Raw genomic sequence first — 18,315 nt, 5'->3', positions numbered from 1 at the left:
ATGAAATGGAGGGCAGAAGAGAGGGCAGAAGTAGGAAGGGAAAGGGTAAATATGATAGGGAGGGGGCTGATAGAAGGGAGGGCAGATTTGGGGTGACAGGTGTTAGAAACAAAACACTGGTTAAGGGAGAGGGTGAAAGAAGAGAGAAAAATATAAAAAGTTGGGAAATAGGATGCAGGGAAATACGCAGTTAGTAATCATCATCATCATAATAATAATCAAGTAGCAGAGTAAATTAAAAACCAGATCCTACAATATGGTGTTTACAAGAAACACATTTGTATTAGAGACACAGAGAGTAAAGATAAAAGGCCAGAACAGAATATATTATACTTCAGTTGAAGTATTAAAAAAAATCAGGGGTAGCAATTCTGTCTCAGACAAAGGAAAAGCAAAAAAAGGTCTAATTCAAAGAGACAAGGAAGGATACTATATCTGGCTAAAAAGTGCCATAGAAAATGAAATAATATCAGTACTAAACATATATGTACCAAGTATTGTAGCATCCAGATTCTTATAGGAGAAGATAAATTAGTTACAGGAAGAAATAGATAGCAAAACTATACTAGTGGGGGACCTCAATTTCCCCCTCTCAGAACTAGATAAATTTAACCACAAAATAAACAAGTAAGAAATTAAAGGGGAAGTAAATAGAATTTTAGAAAAGTTAGATATGATAGACCTCTGGGGGAAAACTGAATGGTGTTAGAAAGGAATAAACATATTTTCTTAGAGGTATATAGCACCTACTGACTATGTGTTAGGACACAAAAACCTCACAATCAAATTGAGAAAGACAGAAATATTAAATGCATCCTTTCAGATCATGATGAAATAAAAATTACATGTAATAAAGGTCCATGGAAAGATAGATAAAAAATTAATCAGAAACTAAATAATCAAATCCTAAAGAATGAGTGGGTCAAACAACAAATCACAGAAACAATCAGCAATTTCATCAAAGAAGATGACAAGAATGAGACAACATGCCAAAATTTATGTGATGCCCCCAAAGTAGGACTTATGGGACATTTTATATTTCTAAATGCTTACATGAATAAAATAGAAAAAGAGCAGATCAATTAATTGGGTGTGCAATTAAAAAAGCTAGAAAAAGAATGAATTAAAAATCCCTATTTAAATACCAAATTAGACATTCTGAAAATTGAAGGAGAGATTAATCATATTGAAAGTAAGGAAACTATTGAAATAATAAATAAAGCTAAGAGCTGGTTTATGAAAAAAGCAATAAAATAGATGTCTTTGGTTAATTTGATTAAAAAAAACAAAATTACTAGTATCAAGAATGAAAAGGGTAAATTCACCACCAATGAAGAGAAAATTTAAACAATAACAATAACTAGTAGCTATTTTGCCCAACTGTATGCCAATAAATCTGACAATCTAAGTGAAATGGATGAATATTTACAAAAATATAAATTGATTAGATTAGCAGAAAAAGATATAAGATATTTAAAGAATCCCATTTTAGAAAAAAAAAATTGGACAAACCATCAATGAACTCCCTAAGAAAAAATCTCCAGGGTCAGATGAATTTACAAATGAATTTTATCAATCATTTAAAGAATAGTTAATTCCAATATTATAGAAACTATTAGGAAAAATAGACAAAGAAAGATTTCTCCTGAATTCCTTTTATGATACAAATATGATGCTGATATCTAAATCAGAAAGAGCTAAAAACAGAGAAAGAAAATTGTAGACCAATTACTCTAATGGATACTTTTTTTTTTCTTTTTGGTGGATGAAAAAGGCAGGGCAATTGGGGTTAAGTGACTTGCCCAAGGTCACATAGCTCATAAGTGTTAAGTGTCTGAGGCCAGATTTGAATTCAGTTCCTCCTGACTCCAGCATCAGTGCTCTAATCACTATACCACCTAGCTGCCCCAATCCTAATAAATGTTGATGCAAATTTTTTAAATAAAATGTTAGCAAAGAGATTACAGCAATCTATTGAAAGGATAATAAACTATGAACAGGTAATATTTATAATGTAGGACTAGTTCAATATTAGGAAAAATTAGTAGCATAATTGACCATATCAATAAAAACCCTATAGAAATCATAAGATTATCCGAATAGATGCATATAACATTTATATAGCACTGGAAGGTTTGTAAAACACTGTATCTCATTTTATCCTTATAACAACCCTGTCAGGTAGGTATTATTTTATGATTTTACTATTTTAGTTATATTATTATTAAAATTAAATTTATTATTATTTTTATTAATAACTTTATTATTATTTATGATTTTACAGATGATAAATATTGAAGCTATCAAAGATCGTATCTTGCTCAGAGTGACAAGTGTCTGAGGCAAGATTTGAATTTTGTCTGACATTTGATCTTTTATTCATGGCTCATCTCCTCTCTGTCACCCCATCCCCACCATACTCCCATGTCCAGCAGGACTTCAGTTCTCCCAAGTCTATGCTTTGGCTCATGAACTTTCCCTCTATAACAGGAATGTAAATTTATGTTGTTGCCATCTTTCCAAGATTGTATTGTATAACATCTTCCCTGGCCCTAGGCCCTTTGATAGGCTTATCAGTGCACCTGGAGCCTGTGGTGGGAAGCTTGTTTTTCAGGAGATACTTTGTGACTGGGCAGTGGGTCAAGAGGGTTGTTACATTCTCTGACCCCGGAGAAGGCTATATAAATCCTGATGTGAGGCTTTCTTCTGGGGATCACTTTGAGAAATGTTGTGCAATTTGACCAGAGGAGACTCTGGGCAGCCATTGAGAGCCCCCTGGCTTTGAAAAACCCAGATATTAACGCTTCCCTCTCTGGTAACTGATTAGGTATGGATTTAATATTTGGACAATTGGAGGCCTGTCTGCTTAATCTGTTTGTTTCTCAGTCTTCTTGTAATTTCTGCTTGTAAACTCTGTATTCTTTGAAGTTCATGGTCCTGACTTTTCCCCCTGAACTAGGTAAATGATATGTTTGATTGATTAAAGCAAAATTATTAAACCATTTTGAGTTGCTTTCCTTTAGAAAAGCAGATCTAAGAACCTGTGTTGGCAGCCACCCTGGGGATGCTGGGGTGCTTGCTGCTACATCCTCTAACCATCTCATTATCATTTTCTTCCTTGGCCCTTTGATATCCTTTCCCCCTTGGTCATGCAATAGAAAATATAGTTGATTTGGAATGAAAAGATTTGGGCTTAAGTCCTACCCCTAACTGGACCAGAAAATTTAACTTCTAAATTTGTTAAGGGTCAGCTAGGTGGTACAATGGATAGAGTGAGGAGCCTGGAATTAGAATGACTCCCCTTCATAAATTCAACTCTGACCTCAAACACTTACTAGCTATGTGACCCTGGGCAAGTCACTTAACCCTGTTTTCCTCAGTTTACTCATCTGTAAAATGAGCTGGATAAGGAAATGACAAACCACTCTGGTATTTTTGTCAACAAGATCCTAAATGGGGTCACAAAGAGTCAGACAAGACAGAAAAACAACTAAACAACAAATTTCTTAATCTATAATAATGGGGGTGGGATATTATTAGACCTGTAAGTACCCTTCCAACTCTAAATCTACATTCCTATATACTCAAATGATCCTACTAATATTGTCTCTGATTTGGAAAAAATCATTTGACATCTCTCAGCCTCAGTTTCTTTCTATGTAAAATAAGGGGTTGAATCACATATCTAAGGTCCTTTCTAGCACTGACTCCAGACACTTGCAGAGCAATTATCAATTGCTAAACCAGTTTTCATCATAGAAAGAAAACAAAACTAGATTCTCATGGAATGACTGTTTTGAAAACAAGAGTTTCAGGAAAAAGATTAACACCAGGAAAATACAAAGTGACATAGGAATTGTTAGGTAACCTAACAGCTTAATTCTGCTATTCGCTCCCTGGCTGACCATGGGTAAATCACCGTGGCATCTCTGAAGGTCAGTTCATTCATCTATAAAGTGAGGCATCTGTTAATAGATGATATCTAAAAACCATTCCACTTCTAACAATCCATTTCTTTTATGTTCTAAGATTCCTTTAAGCTCTAACATTTTATGTTCTGTGGTTTATTCTAGGTCTCACATTTTTGTTGTTTTTCTTCTTCTAATGTCCTTTCTAATGCTGGTCTTCTTAGGGTCATAGATTAGAGCTAGAAAAAAAAATGTAAGAAGTCACCTAAATACAAACTCTTCATTTTACAGGTAGGGAACTAAGTCTCAGAGAAGTTAAATTATTTGCCCAAGGTCACACAGCTAAGCAGCAGAACTGGGATTCAAATTAAGTTGGTCCATTGAATCCAATTTCAGCACTCTTGACACTCTATCATAGTATGCTTTGTTTTAAGGTTCCAAAAAGCTTTGATATGTACCAAAGACTTAAGGTCCTTTCCAGCTCTAACAGGGTGTGATAAGAATGATAAGAAATATAACCATTACTGACCAAATTCTCATTTGTAGATTTGGTTTCTCAATGGTTTTGAAAGAGCTGACTTTTATTGAACATGCCTTCATTTGTGATCACAAAAGACAGAAAGCAGCCAAAGAGAAACCAGGTGACTCCATTACAAAAGTAAGGCTCTCCATCCATCCAAATCAGCCAGGTCCAAATGGATTTTAAAAGGCAGACAAATGTTGAGGGAATGAGTTCTATGTTGATAAGTAGGCTGCATTCTCAATATGAGTCAAGAGTGATTGGACAACCCCAAAATTCATGAAAGATTAGCCTATATCAATAGAACCATCATATTCAAAATTAGTGGAGGCATTATAATCTTATTGTCCCCTATCTTGGACAGATTGTGTCTGGACTATTGTGTTCAGCCTTAGATGCCAGATTATAGGAAAGGCATTGACAAGATGGAACATTACCAGAGGAAAGTAAATGGATGGCGAGGGTATTTGAAACCATGCCTTATGAGGCTTGCTATGAAGAAGTAACAAAGCTTAACCTAGAAAAAGACCATCGTGGGTCTTTACATCTCCATTTGCAGAATACCTTCCACTTATTTTAAAAAACTTTCTTGTCTTGTTTGCCTTGCCTTTGTCTTTTCCCTTTCCCTTCTCTCTCTTTCCCTATTTCTTCCTTTCCCTTTCCCCTTTAATGCCTTTTCCTGGCTCCCATTTCTTCTTTCTTATCTTTCCTCTTCCCCCTTTTTCCTTTTCTGCTTTCCCCCTTTCAACCTTTCCCCCTTTTGATTTTTTCCCTTTCCCCCTTTTACTTTTCCTCCCCTCTCCTATCTTCTTTTCTCCTCTCTTTTCCTTTCCTGGAACTCTTGTTGAAGAAATTTCCTCTATCCCAACAGATCAGTTGCTTTTCTTCAATTTAAAGTCTTAGAGAGTTAATTGGAGGGCACTGAGAGATTAGGTAACTCCCCTCACACAGTCAGTCTGTATGAAAGGCAGAATTTTAATCCAAATCTTCCTGACTCTAAAACCAGTTTTCTATGAACAATTTTACTTTTTCTCTTGCTGTGAACATTTCAGGTGCTTGATAAATGTCTGTCTTTATCAATCACAATCTTTAAACCTTTGAAAGTCTATCAAGGGCAAGAGACATTAGACTTAAGTTTATAAGCCCTGAAGGGCGATAGTAGAACAATGGGTGGAAATTGCATAGAAGTACATTTCTTATCCATATAAGGAAGATCTTCCTACTAATTGGAGCTGTTGCAAAGTAGAATTGGCTGCCTTAAATGTAATGAGTTCCCTGTCATGGGAAGTTTTCAAGCAGTAGCTGGATAATTACTTTCCAGTGGTGCTATAGAGGCAATTCTACTTTTCCAAGTACTGGTTAAATGAGGTGACCTCTGAGGTGCTATTATGGTTGTGATATTATTATTCCAAAAGTCTAGAAAATTTAAGGGAGAACTAACCACACAGTGCTCTGAATCATATGTGGGAAAAATGGAAGGGATATTTGGGATGAAGGATTCAATGGAACATCAACTCACATTTGGAACAAAACCTGGTGTCATTGCCTTCTCCAGCACAGCATCCCAGTTCATGTCGGCTAAATATGGAGAGCTTTGAATATCTACAAGGCTGGAAAGACGACTTTCAGGGTCTTTTGTGAGAAGCTGTGATTTCAAAAAAGAAAAAGAAAAGATTTTCTGCACTTCATATGTTTAACAAGTTCAAAGTCTGACAAGAATCCTAAAATTTAAGGGACTAAAATAATCATTATATTATAGTTCTGCATTTATCTAGGTCCCTCTCTCTGAGGTGGTCCACATACTCTGAGAAATTCATCTTGCCTCAACAGGAAATAAGATCAGCCCAATTAGCAGATTACAGAACTGAAACCCAGAAAAAAGAAACCCAGAAAGTTATAAAGCAAATCAATCAGTCAATCGATAAGGACCTACTATAGGTCAGTCATTGTGCTAAGTGCCAGGAGTACAAAGAAAAATAAAAGATGACCTCTGTTCTTAAGGAGCCCACACACAGTTAAATCAGGGAGAAAACATGCAAACAATTATATGAAAACAAGATAAAAACAACAAGAAAATTGGAGATGATTAAGGGAGGAAAGGAACTAGAATTAAAGCAGACCAGGAAAGGCTTCCTTTAGAAGGTATGGTTTTTTTACTTAAAGGAAGCCAGGAAGTGGAGATGAAGAGTTCCCAGGCATGGGAAAGAGTTAATTAAAATACTCAGAGTTGAGGGACGGGACAGACTTCATGAGGAACAGTAAGGCTATGGGATGTCCAATTAGAGGTGTTTAATATGCAGCTGGAGAAGTAAGTCTGGAGGCTGGGGGGTCTGGACTGGACAAATAGGTCTGGACATCATTAGGATAGAGATAATAATTGAAACCATGGGAGCTGATGAGATCTCTAAGGTAAATAGTATACTTCCTCCTCCTCTCCCTGCTCCATATCCACCACCATTACTACCATCTGACTTTACATAGTACTTTCAGAGGCAGTTTGGAGGTAGAGAGTTTTTGAGTTGGGAAGTGCTAGGTTCAAATTTTGCCTCTGACACACACCTTACTATGTGATCTTGGCCAAGTTGCTAAACCTATCAATGTCCTAAAGCAGCTGTTTAAATTGCAAAAAGAGATGGCACACTATGTTGATAGAGGGAATTTCTTCATTGAAAATTCACTATAATTATGAAATCATTTTCCCCATAAAAATAATATTTGAAACTTTCAAAAATACTATGCATTCCATCTTAGACTCACTGTACTAAAGTAATTATTCTAGCTATTATTACCCCATTTCATAAATGAATAAATGAAAAGAGCATTTATACAGTGCTTTTACATTGGCAAAATTTTTTACAGATATAGCTCATTTGATCCTTACCACCCTGGGAGGCAAATACTATTATTATCCCAACTTTTAGGAAACTGAGGAAACAGAGTTTAAATGACTTGCCCAACTGCACATAGCTTTAAATGTCTGAGGTTAAATCTGAACTCAGGTCTTCTGGACTATATATCACCTAGATATTTTTCAGAAAGGTAGTATTTATCGCACAGTGGCTAGGGATCTGGACTTGAGGTCAGAAAGATCCGGGTTTGAATTATGCCTCAGATATTTACTAGCTGTGTAAGCTTGGCCAAGTCATTCAATTTCACTGTGCCTCAGTTTCCTCACCTATAAAATAATGGGGTTCGACTTGATGGCCTCTACGATCCCTTCTAGGTATGTATCTTTGATTCTAAGAAAATATAATTAAGTAGCTTGCTCATGCCAATAAGTGGCAGGATCAGGCCTTCCTGGTCCCAGTTTATTGATATAGTATTAGTAAGATAATGTTGTATAATGAGTAGAGAGATGATTTCTGAGCCAATTCAATCTATGTTATTGTGATTAAGAGATTTTAACATGAACATATAACACATAAAGGTCAGAGCTAGGATATAGCTAGCCAGGCTTTCATTCCTGACTCCAAAGTTAAGGTAGCATCAATGGGAACAATGAAGCAGCCTGGCATACAGAGAGATGATCTCTGAACCAGCAGAGCCTGAGTCCAAATCCCATCTCTGAGGCATACTGGCTTGGGGACCCTGTGCAAGTCTCATAACCTCTAAATGCTCTAGACAACTCTCTAAATTTCAGAAAAAGGTTTCAGTTTATATTACCAGAGGGAATTTTCTCATCTTGGATTTCCCTAGACTAATGAAGTTACAGCTCTGTCCTCATCCCTAGTTTAGTTGAAATTGTGAAGAAGTAGCAACAAATGAGAGAGATAATGCCAAGGTCAGTGATATAGGACTTGGAAATAAGAGATGGGGAAGAGGGAGCAGTCCAAGGGGCCTCCAGAGTCACAAGCCTGGTGTCATTAATAGGAACTGGAAGCCAAGAGGAGGTTCAGGTGGTTTCTGATAAGCTGTGTGGCTCATCACACTGTCTGAGACAAAGTGTTCTGAGATTTCAGCTTTACTTGAGAATACGAGAAAATGTAATGGAGAAGCAGTCTTCTGTGACAGTCAGAGAGATTAAAAGAACAGAACATAATTCCTCTCCTAGCTTTTTTTTCTCTCTTCTTCAAAAGGAGAACTTTTGGTGCCTGATTGGTGAGGTGGAGGACACAGTGCAGACAACAAAATAATCTTCTTTATCCTATTATTATACTTGGTGTTTTTTCTATTCTGCAATTTTTGTCTACTTCTTAAAAATTAGAAAAAAATTAAGAGATACATTAAAGGACAGCAGCTTGTGTCTTAATTTGTAACTAATTCAAAAAATGTTTTGGAAAAAAAATTCATGAATTTTTTTCTGAATTAGCCAACTTTTGATATTTTATATATCAGGCTGTATGAATTTATGAGCAAACCAAAACTGAGTCAAAAAATAAAATAGCAGCATTTACATTCTAGTTCTGCCACTTACTCTCTGGGTGACCATGGGCAAGTCATTTAAACTCTTTAGATCTCAGTACCCTCATTTGCAAAACTCAAGGGTTATACTAATCTCTTTTAGCTCTACATTCCATGATCCCAGATTTTAGAAAAATGATTTTTTTTAATGTAGAGCTAATTGGGGGGTGGGGGTCTTAGAGATGGATTATCTATTACAATATCTTTTTTAAAAAATAGGTATCTAAAACATTACTTTTTCACCAATAACAGGTATGATATGCAAGGGAGAGCCCTAGACTTAGATTCAAAAGAGTGAGGATCAAGTGCTGACTGTCACTAAGAGCCCTGTGACCACAAGCAAATCCCATGTACTCTCTAAGCTTTCTGGGCTAAACAAAACTAAACCAAAAACAACAACAAAAAAACCAAAAGCTCTTCCAGTTTTCTCTATTACTTACCAAATAAAGTTCACACTCCTTTGCCTGAAATTCAAAACCCATATAACCCACTATTACCCTGCCTTTCTCCATTCTTATTTCATATTAATCCCCCTCCACACAACCTGGTCTCTTCTCTGCCTCTCTGTATTTTTCCACATCTGTTCCAAGGCATGTGCTGTTATCCCTGTCTGTTATGCCCACCCTCTTACTCATTGCCTACTAAAGTCTTCTTGTTACTCATCCTTCATTCTCAAAGATGAACAGTGACATCACAAGGGTCATGTCTTGACTTGAAAGTAAATTGGATTTAAGTGAGGCAGAGCTGTACAAAGCCATCAACCTCACTCTCTCCTCCAGAGTCACCAAAGCCCAGGGGCAAGAAAAAAGTCAAGGTGATTGGCAATGGCCCAGGATGCAGTGGGTAACCCTTGGCCTTTTAAAATTAAAGTTGTTCCCAGGTCTCCGCCAAATTCTTACTCATCCTTTCAAGCTCATCATAGATGCCACTTCCTTCCTGAAACTTTCTTTGCCTCCCAGTCTTTAATGATTTCCCCCTCAGGATCCATGTAGTGAAGATAAGAGATCTCTGTCATAGTTTCCTAATAAGCTATAAGTTTCATCAAGATAAGTACCAAGTCTTATCTAAACTTTGCATCTCCCAAGTTCTGCTAATGTACACATTAGCAGATGTATAAGTATGCATTATAATCTGAAAAAAATGTGTATAATAATATTTGTAATTATCCACTTCATACATTAGTGGGGAAAGTGCTTTGTAACTATAAAATTCTATAGAAAAGTAGGCTAGCTAGTATGGCTCACTTTGGCTAAAGTGGGAAAGTAGGTTTCTATATGCAAAAGAGCTCAACAATAAAGAACTAAAGTTTTTTTTTCTTTTTGTTTGCAGAAATTTTCACAGGATTTTCTTTTTCCCTAGGTACAAATTCAAAAAGGGATTTTGTATTCCCCATGGCTTTGAAATTTACAAAAGAATTACATCTCTAATAAGAGGTCTTTTAATTTTTAAAAATTTTTATATTATTTTGAATTTAAGAAATAAATCAAGCACTTCCATAACTTAGTAGAATAGGGGGAAAATGGTTGCTTGTACATGAAACTGAAAATCTATTGTGTACAAGTAGCCATTCCTTTTAAATATAGAATAAAGTTCTCATCCTTTATTGCCAGTCACTAGTCAAGGCTTCCTGGCTTCAAATTCCATCTAAAATGCCACCTAGGAGAAGCCTTCCCTGATGCCCTTCAATGCTAGTGCCTTCCCTCTGTTGATTATGTCCCATTTATTCTCCATATAGTTTCTTTGTGCATAATTGTTGGCATATTGTCTCCTCCCATTTGACTGTGAACTTCTTGAGAACAGGGGCTATTTTTGGGGGGGAGTGTGTTGTATCCTCAGCCCTTATCACAATTCTTGGCACTTAAATGCTTATTGGCAGACTGTGGGTATACTTCATGGCTCCCTCCTGAATCACCTTCTTTTCTCTCTTACTGATCTAATCAGCTTCTCTGTGTTTAATAGGCATGTAGATAACTCCAAGATCTATAGAGAGCCCTATTCTCTCCTCTGTCCCCTAGTCTCTTCTTACCAGCAGCATGTGGCATATACCCAACTGGCTGTCTTGTATACATCTGAAAGTCAACCTGCCCAGGACAGATTTTGTTATCTTCCCCCAAACTCATACCTCCTCCTTTTCTTTTTCTGTTGAAACCATCACCATCCTCCCCTTCTCCTCCATTTACAACCTCCAGCTGTCCTTTCCCTCAATGCACCCCATATCTAATCAGTTGTTGAGTCTTGTTGAATTTATCTCTACGATACATCATTCTTTAGTCCCTTTCTGTATACTCCCACAGTCACCACCCTAGTTCAGACGCTCATTACCTCTCTTCTTGACAATTATGAGTCTCCTCATTAGACTCCCAGCTTCTAGACTTCTATTAGTTGCCTCCCCTCCCAGTCTGCTTTCTACGGAGCTGATAAAATGGTTTTCTTACAGCTCAAGACTGATCATGTCCCTCTCCTGCTCAAAGACCTTCTGGAATTCCTAGATCCTCAATGAAAAAATACAAATTCTTCAGTTTGATATTTAATACCATTTACCATCTGATTCAAGCCTACTTTTCCAGGTCATTGTACATTATTCCTTTTTAACCACTCTGTTTCCAAGCCAACTAAATAAGTTGCTGTTCTCCAGTCAGACACCTACAGCCTGCCCCAATAACTCTATTGAAACTGTCCCCTATGCCTTGTCTTGGCTATTTAGAAACCCCTAGCTTCCTTCAGTGCCTTTCTTGAATCCTTTAATTGGCAGGGCTCCATTGCTCCTCCAAAATAGCATACATACACACCTGCATATATATGTATATGTGTATATATGCATATATAAGCACTTATTTAGTCATAAGTTGTATCCCACCCACTCATCCCATATATAATAAAAGTTCATATATGCATATATATAAAACCTGTTTTTTCATTCATTTTTGTATCCTTAGTACCTAGAAGTACTTTGAACATAACAGTACTTAATTAATAACTCATACTAAATAAATTTAATTTTATAAATGTATAAATTTTAATTTTAATAAATAAATTAAACAAATTTAATTTACTTAGTAATTTTTAAAAAGTTCTGTGCATGAAAAGTTGGCTAGCCTAACAGGTAGTGGAAGGCAAGTCTGTGAAGTGGGGAATAAAGATAACTAGGGGCTTCCAGTTTATCAGGTTCACAGAGGGGTCCTGGAACTTTGGATTTCCAGAGACTGAGCCTGGCCTTGAACCCTTGTGAGTCTCCCCTCCCTTACCTTTTTCAATAACGCAACCATTCCTTTACACCAGGTAGAGGAGTAGTGAATTCGTTCCACTTTGAACATGTTGAGGATTTCATCGATTGGAGTGGCCGAATGGATTTCATAAGGTCTCTGCAAACAAAAGGAAAAAAAAAGACATTAGATATTGGCCTTCCTATTGAATTCATCCCTCTGTCACCTGAGCCTTGTGACCCTGGGAAAATAATTTCATTTCTCTGGGTCTCTGATTCCTCATTTATAAAATGAGAATGTTTGCCCTATCAAGGACTGCAATGGAGAATTGAGGAAAATGCTTTTTAGAACTTACAGAGCTACATAAATTTGTGAGTTATTATTCCCTCACTTAATCCCTTCCTTGATGCCTCCTCAAGCTATGCAGGTTCTAGAGGACTCTGTCAGTGGAATATAAGCTCTGGCACATTTTCTTAGGCAGGAAAAATGTTCAAATTTGGGGCTAGTAATTAACTGCTTCTCTTTTCTGAGGATCTAATTAATCAACCATGATTCAATCAATATTTATTAAGCACCTATGTGTCAGGCACTAGCTTTGAGGATCTAAAGAAAACATCACCGTTGCTGCCTTCAAGGAGCTTACATTATTATGGGAGAGACAACATGTATATAAATAGGTGTACAAGAAACTTTCATACAGGGACAATGGAAAGTAACTTCAGAGAATGTATCACTAATAGTTGGTAGAACTGGAAAAGGCTTCCCACAGAAGGTGGGATTTGAACTGAGTCTTAAAGGAAGCAACAGATTATAAAAGACTGAGAAGAAGAGGCAGAACATTCTAGGAATGGGGTATAAGTAGTACAAAAGATGAGAGAGAATCAGGGCCTGGACTAAGGAGAGCTATATGGTAGAGAAGAATTAACAAGATTTGGCCACTGATTGAATATGGGTCAAAAGAGAGAAGAATCAAAGACAACCAAGGTGAACTGAAGGATGATGATCCACAGAAAAATAAAAGACGGAGATGTGAGTTTGGGGAGAAGATAATGAATGTTATATGGAATGTCATGTGTGACAGACAGTGAGTATTGTCCAACATAAATAGACCTTAGAGTTCTTGGATGAGAGTAATGTGTAAGAAGTGTGGGATTATAGGAAGGTTGGAAAGAAATTTAAATGCCAAACAACAAGTTTATATTAATAATGGGGGTAATAGAGAGTTATTGCTATTTAGGGGGCTCTTGGTCAGAACTTAGCTTTGGGGGAAATCATTTTTTAAAAGATTTAAAGGTAAAATCTTTGTCTAAGTTCAGAATGATTAACTTTGGATCACAGCGCTTCTCAAAGACCATCTCCTCTCTGGTAAATACTGTATATAATCCTGAAATAGGTATATAAACTGGCCCCAGGGACCATTCTAACATCACATATTGTACAATGATTGCCAATCTACATTGGCAGATAGTGGCAATTTCTTCACAGGTCCTTCCATATATCATGAAATCACCAACCTGTACCCCTATATGTCACTGCCCCCCCAAAAGACCATCTACATAGATAAAGAAGTTATAGACCACTACAAAACTGAAATTTCTTGAGAGTCATTGAGTGTCTAAGGATGCAGCTGCGAAAAATGAGAAGATTAGAGTATGAGTCAGAAGATCTTTATTAAAGTTTTATCTCTCCCACTATATAGGTTTGTGATTAACTTTAGCAATTCCCTCCACTTCCCTGGCTCTTCTCTGTAAAATCAGGGTTCCAAAATAAGTTTGAACCTTTCTCTCAGGTCAGAAAGTCCATGTTCTAAAGTTCCTCCTGGCTCCAAAATTTTCTATTTTAAAGTCCATTCCATCTCTAACTTGTTTTCTATACTATTTGCAAGGCCTTACACCAAGAGCTGTGGGGAGTACAGAGTGACTCAGTCACTTTCCTCAAAGAGTTTGCTGTTTAGCTGGGAGTAAGAAGCACTATACACATGACAAGGCAAATAATGGCATAAACAAATAATGCAGAACAATGAGATGTCCCGAACTGAACTTATCTTTTCCCTGACAAAATCTGTTCATTCTCTGGATATTCCTATTCCTATTAAATTGTCACAATCAGTCTCTTAGTCACTCAAGCCCAAAACTTGAGTCATGCTTCGCTTCTTCCTGTTCCTCAACATCTCCTCTACCCATGACTTATCCTGCCTCCCACCATCCATCCCAAGTAATTTGTAAGTCTTTTGAGGATAAGGACCATGACTTAGTTGTATCTCCCCCTAAGTATTTAACTCGTTACCCTGTTCCATAAAAGTCTATAGAATCATTAAACTGAACACGATATAGTGATAGATAGAACACTAAACAGAGAATCTGGAAGATCAGACACTAAAACTCCTAAATCGTACAAGTGATCATGAACAAGTCACAACCTCTATAAACTTCAATTTCTCAGCCTGTAAAATAGATAATAAGAGTACCTTCCTCACAAGGTTGTTGTGAGGATCAGACGAGGTACCTTTGATGAAACACTTTGCAATCCTTAAATAACCAAAGTGCTTAAATGGATCCATGATGACATGAACTTGTATATTCCTCTCCTGCAGTGATGGTCCCTCTAGAACCCTGTGACAATATATCTTTCCAGCCTCATTAGAAATTACTTCCCTTCTTGCACTCTGCAATGCAGCAGCCAAACTGGCCTTTTCTTGATTCTTCACACACAGCACTCTATCTCCCATCTCCCTTGCCTTTACACTGGTTATCTCCTATGCTTGGCATGAACTCTTCCTTTTGAAGATGAACATCAAGCACCATCTTTAGCATGAAGCCTTTCCATATCCCTCCTCTGCCTCTAGCTGCTAATGTTCTCCCTCACAAACTGCCTTTTAATGACTGTATGTGTGTGTTTATTCACTTTTGATTTATTCTGTATGTATGTGTGTATAGATAATACACAATGTCTAGCCTATTATAATGTGAGCTTCTTGGGAGTATGGACTGTTTTATTCTTTGTACTTGTTTTCCCAGCACCTAACAGTGTCTGACATAAAATAGATGCTAAATTAAGGCTTATTGATTGATTGAATGAATGATTCAGACCCCAACCCATCCATGCCTAACCCCCCCACATTACTATTTTCCATGATGTCCCATAAGTTAATTATAGGAGATCAACCCAATATGTTGGAGTCCTGCCCCACTTTATCTTAGCATCACAAGGAGAGTATTGGAGTCTACTTTTTATCCCTCACCTATCTTCATTTTAGACTACACATTTCTCTGATAATATCCTTCATACCCATCTCTCAAAATTTCTTATTAGTTTTAGACTGTAGCCTGCTTCCCACTTTGCACCTATTGCCCTCTGTGCCATCTTCATTCTCAGGTCCTTGATGATCCTTGTGTTCCAAGTCTCACAGTTATACAACCAGTAACAGCTATATAACACCAGAAGAAGAACTGAAAATAAATATCACTGACAGGAAAATGGTGAGGCACTTGGTGGGTGTAAGCAAACCTTAAAATGTCACATAATGTGAATGAATTTATAGTTCATAGTCCTCATTTCTTTTTGGCATGAAAGGGTTCAAATGTCATGGTCGTGAGATCACCCTGAGAAGGTGGGTTAGGGCCAGAGTGTGGAGGTGCCAAGTCTTGCCAATTCTACCTCCATAGTCTTAAACTCCTATTTTCTCCTTTCTACTCACAATGCTATCATACTATCATAGCCTCTCATCATCTCTTTCCTTGACTATGATAAGAACATCATTAAATAATAATAATTTTTTTGTCTTTTGGGGGGAAGGCAATTGGGGTTAAGTGACTTGCCCAAGGTCACTTGGATAGTTTTTGTGTTAAGTGTCTGAGGCCAGATTTTAACTCAGGTCCTCCTGACTCCAGGGCTGGTGCTCTATTCACTGTGCCACCTAGTCACCACCATAATAATAAATATTTTTATGATAAAGACTAAATAAAATGAACATTTGCTTATAACACAAAAATAGGATTGTAGATTGATCTGAGAATCTCTATTATGTAGAGGTTGGACTTCTTTTAAATTATATAATAAATTAAATGTGTAACTTTCAAAACTGTCCTGCTTTTCTATGATGTTTTATCTGATCATCCTGTTTTCTTTTGCACATTAAAAAAAATTCCATTATTCTCTTTTCTTTCTTCCTTTTTTGATTATAGTAGCCCTAGCCCCTTGTTACCTTATATCTACTCCCAAAACAGAAAAAAAAACCTTCTAATGAATATGTGTATTCAATCAAACACTATAAATTCCCCACACTGGCCATATCCCAAAGTATATATTTTGGCCTATATTTTGAGTCCATCACCTGTCTGCTAGGACGTCGGTAGCAGACTTTACCATTAGTCCTCTGGAATCATGTTTGGTCACTACAGATCAGAGTTCTTAGGTTTAAGAGCCTTGTAACAGTTTTCCTGATTTCTAGACTCCTTTTGTTTCTAATCTATCCTTCACATGCCCTGAAATAGAATCTTTCTAATGTTTTCAGTCTGATTGCCTTATTATCTTAATAAAATAATCTGCACCAGCCCCCTATTGCTTATGCTATAAAAAAGGTTTCAGTCTGACATTTAAAGTTCTACAAAAGCTAGTTTTACCTACCTTTCCAGCAATATTTTACATCAAACCTTACACCCCAAAATTAATGATGAGCTTTCTCCTGAGCTCATTATGCTCGTTCCCAACTTCCTGCATTTTCTCAGATTCTTCCCTATTCCTTGAACTTTAAATGCGCATTGGAATCTATGAGTTCCTTAATTAGAATAGTCTCCCCAGTGATGGCGACTGCAACTCCTCCACACGATTTAGAAATCATCATTTTCATGTCTTCTACTGCTGGTACATAGTTGTGAGACGTGTGACACAGGGCTCTGCAAAGAACTGAAAATTAAGACCGCACACAGGACAATAGAAAGGCACTTCTATTCTTCTGATCCTTTAAAGACTAGTTCATGTGCCCATGTCCTTGGGAAGTCTTCCCTGAGCCTCTCATGTGAGAGTGCTTCTCTTCCCTGTCAAATCCTCCTAGAATACTGTCTAGATCACCGATGCCCTCACTACATGGTACCTTGTATCCACTTACTTGTGTACATGTTGGGTCTTTGTTAGATTCTACCCTCCTGGAGGGCAGGGTGTATCATTTTTTCATCTTTGTGACCAGAAAACTTGACATGTAGTAGTCACTTAATAACTTTTTGTTGAGTTAAATGGATTTAATTCCAGGAAATGAGTCATCTTTACCTATTAAAAATAGGGACCAATAAAAAAAAACTATTTTGAGTGGGAAAGTGATAGAATCAAAGTCTGTTTGCAGAGCCTAATCTGTCAGCCCATATAGGTATCTACTAGAGAAAGGTGCTGTCTCTGCTCTGTCCTATTCCCTCCCACTCTTCAGTCTCAGTTACTCATCTCCAAGATATAAATGCTCATCTTTGGAGAAAAGGTCAAGAACAAGGTGTTGAACATCCAAGCTTTTAATCAAATGAGATGAGGCTATGGGCTGTTTATTGGAAATACTTAGGGTTTCTTTTTAAAAATGTTTTCTTCATCTTTATAACCAGTATTTAATGTAAGAATATTTTGCGTGTTTATAGATTTGTATTTAAAGCATGGAGGACAGCTGGGGAAGAAGGGAACATGATTTAAAACACAACTCCTTGCACTATTGCCTCTCATTTATAATCTTTAACACCAGTCTTAGGTTTCACAACCAGGTTCTGCATAGGAATTACTAGATTTCTCTAATATAGCAAAATGCTATGAAATCACCCTGATTTCACAGGACTAATAATTTTGAAGGGGTAAATTTTGAATTTTAGAATATTTTTTTCAAGAAATGCTGTTTTCTTAATTTTAAGCATAGACATGTAATAATATTACTAAGGACCATAGAATGGAGAATTGGGTTACATATCTTAGGTTATTATTTGCCCATTTTCGATGTCTTTAATTGACTAATGTTCAAAACAACAAATAGGTTTGGAAGTAGCCTGTGGGCAAAGTAGAACCTGGCCCTATGAGTGCCGTAATATGATATGGAAGAAAATATATCACTTCAAAGGTCTTATCTGTTAAATCTTTTCCTTTGCCCTCAACCCCCCACCTTTTTCTATCTCCCATTTTTTGAGTTAAAAGAGAATTATCTCTCATCTGAACACTAATATCACTTTTTTAACTTCTCCCATGAAATACAATGTTCAATTTTATATCAAAATTATTAACAAATGTGACATAGCTTCTTCCCCCCAGATTCTTAGAG

At 36.8% G+C, this 18,315-nt stretch overlaps 1 protein-coding gene across 1 annotated transcript in view; it reads right to left on the bottom strand.

Annotated features, from left to right (window-relative positions):
- STK32B (serine/threonine kinase 32B) overlaps window positions 1-18,315 on the bottom strand; it is a 378,978-nt gene that overhangs the window by 20,315 nt on the left and 340,348 nt on the right. Inside the window, exons 8-9 of the mRNA XM_069074008.1 lie at window positions 12,075-12,191; window positions 5,948-6,073 (exon numbers count right to left, since the gene is read on the bottom strand). Coding sequence (XP_068930109.1) covers window positions 5,948-6,073; window positions 12,075-12,191 — 243 coding nt within the window. The remainder of the gene's footprint in view (window positions 1-5,947; window positions 6,074-12,074; window positions 12,192-18,315) is intronic.

Source organism: Petaurus breviceps, unplaced genomic scaffold (assembly GCF_028583685.1).
Source record: "Petaurus breviceps papuanus isolate PSGF00001 unplaced genomic scaffold, PetGlider_PUasm1.0 140, whole genome shotgun sequence".
Classification (NCBI taxonomy): domain Eukaryota; kingdom Metazoa; phylum Chordata; class Mammalia; order Diprotodontia; family Petauridae; genus Petaurus; species Petaurus breviceps.
Note: the sequence above shows the minus strand (reverse complement) of the source record. Positions and strands in the feature narration are given on the sequence as shown.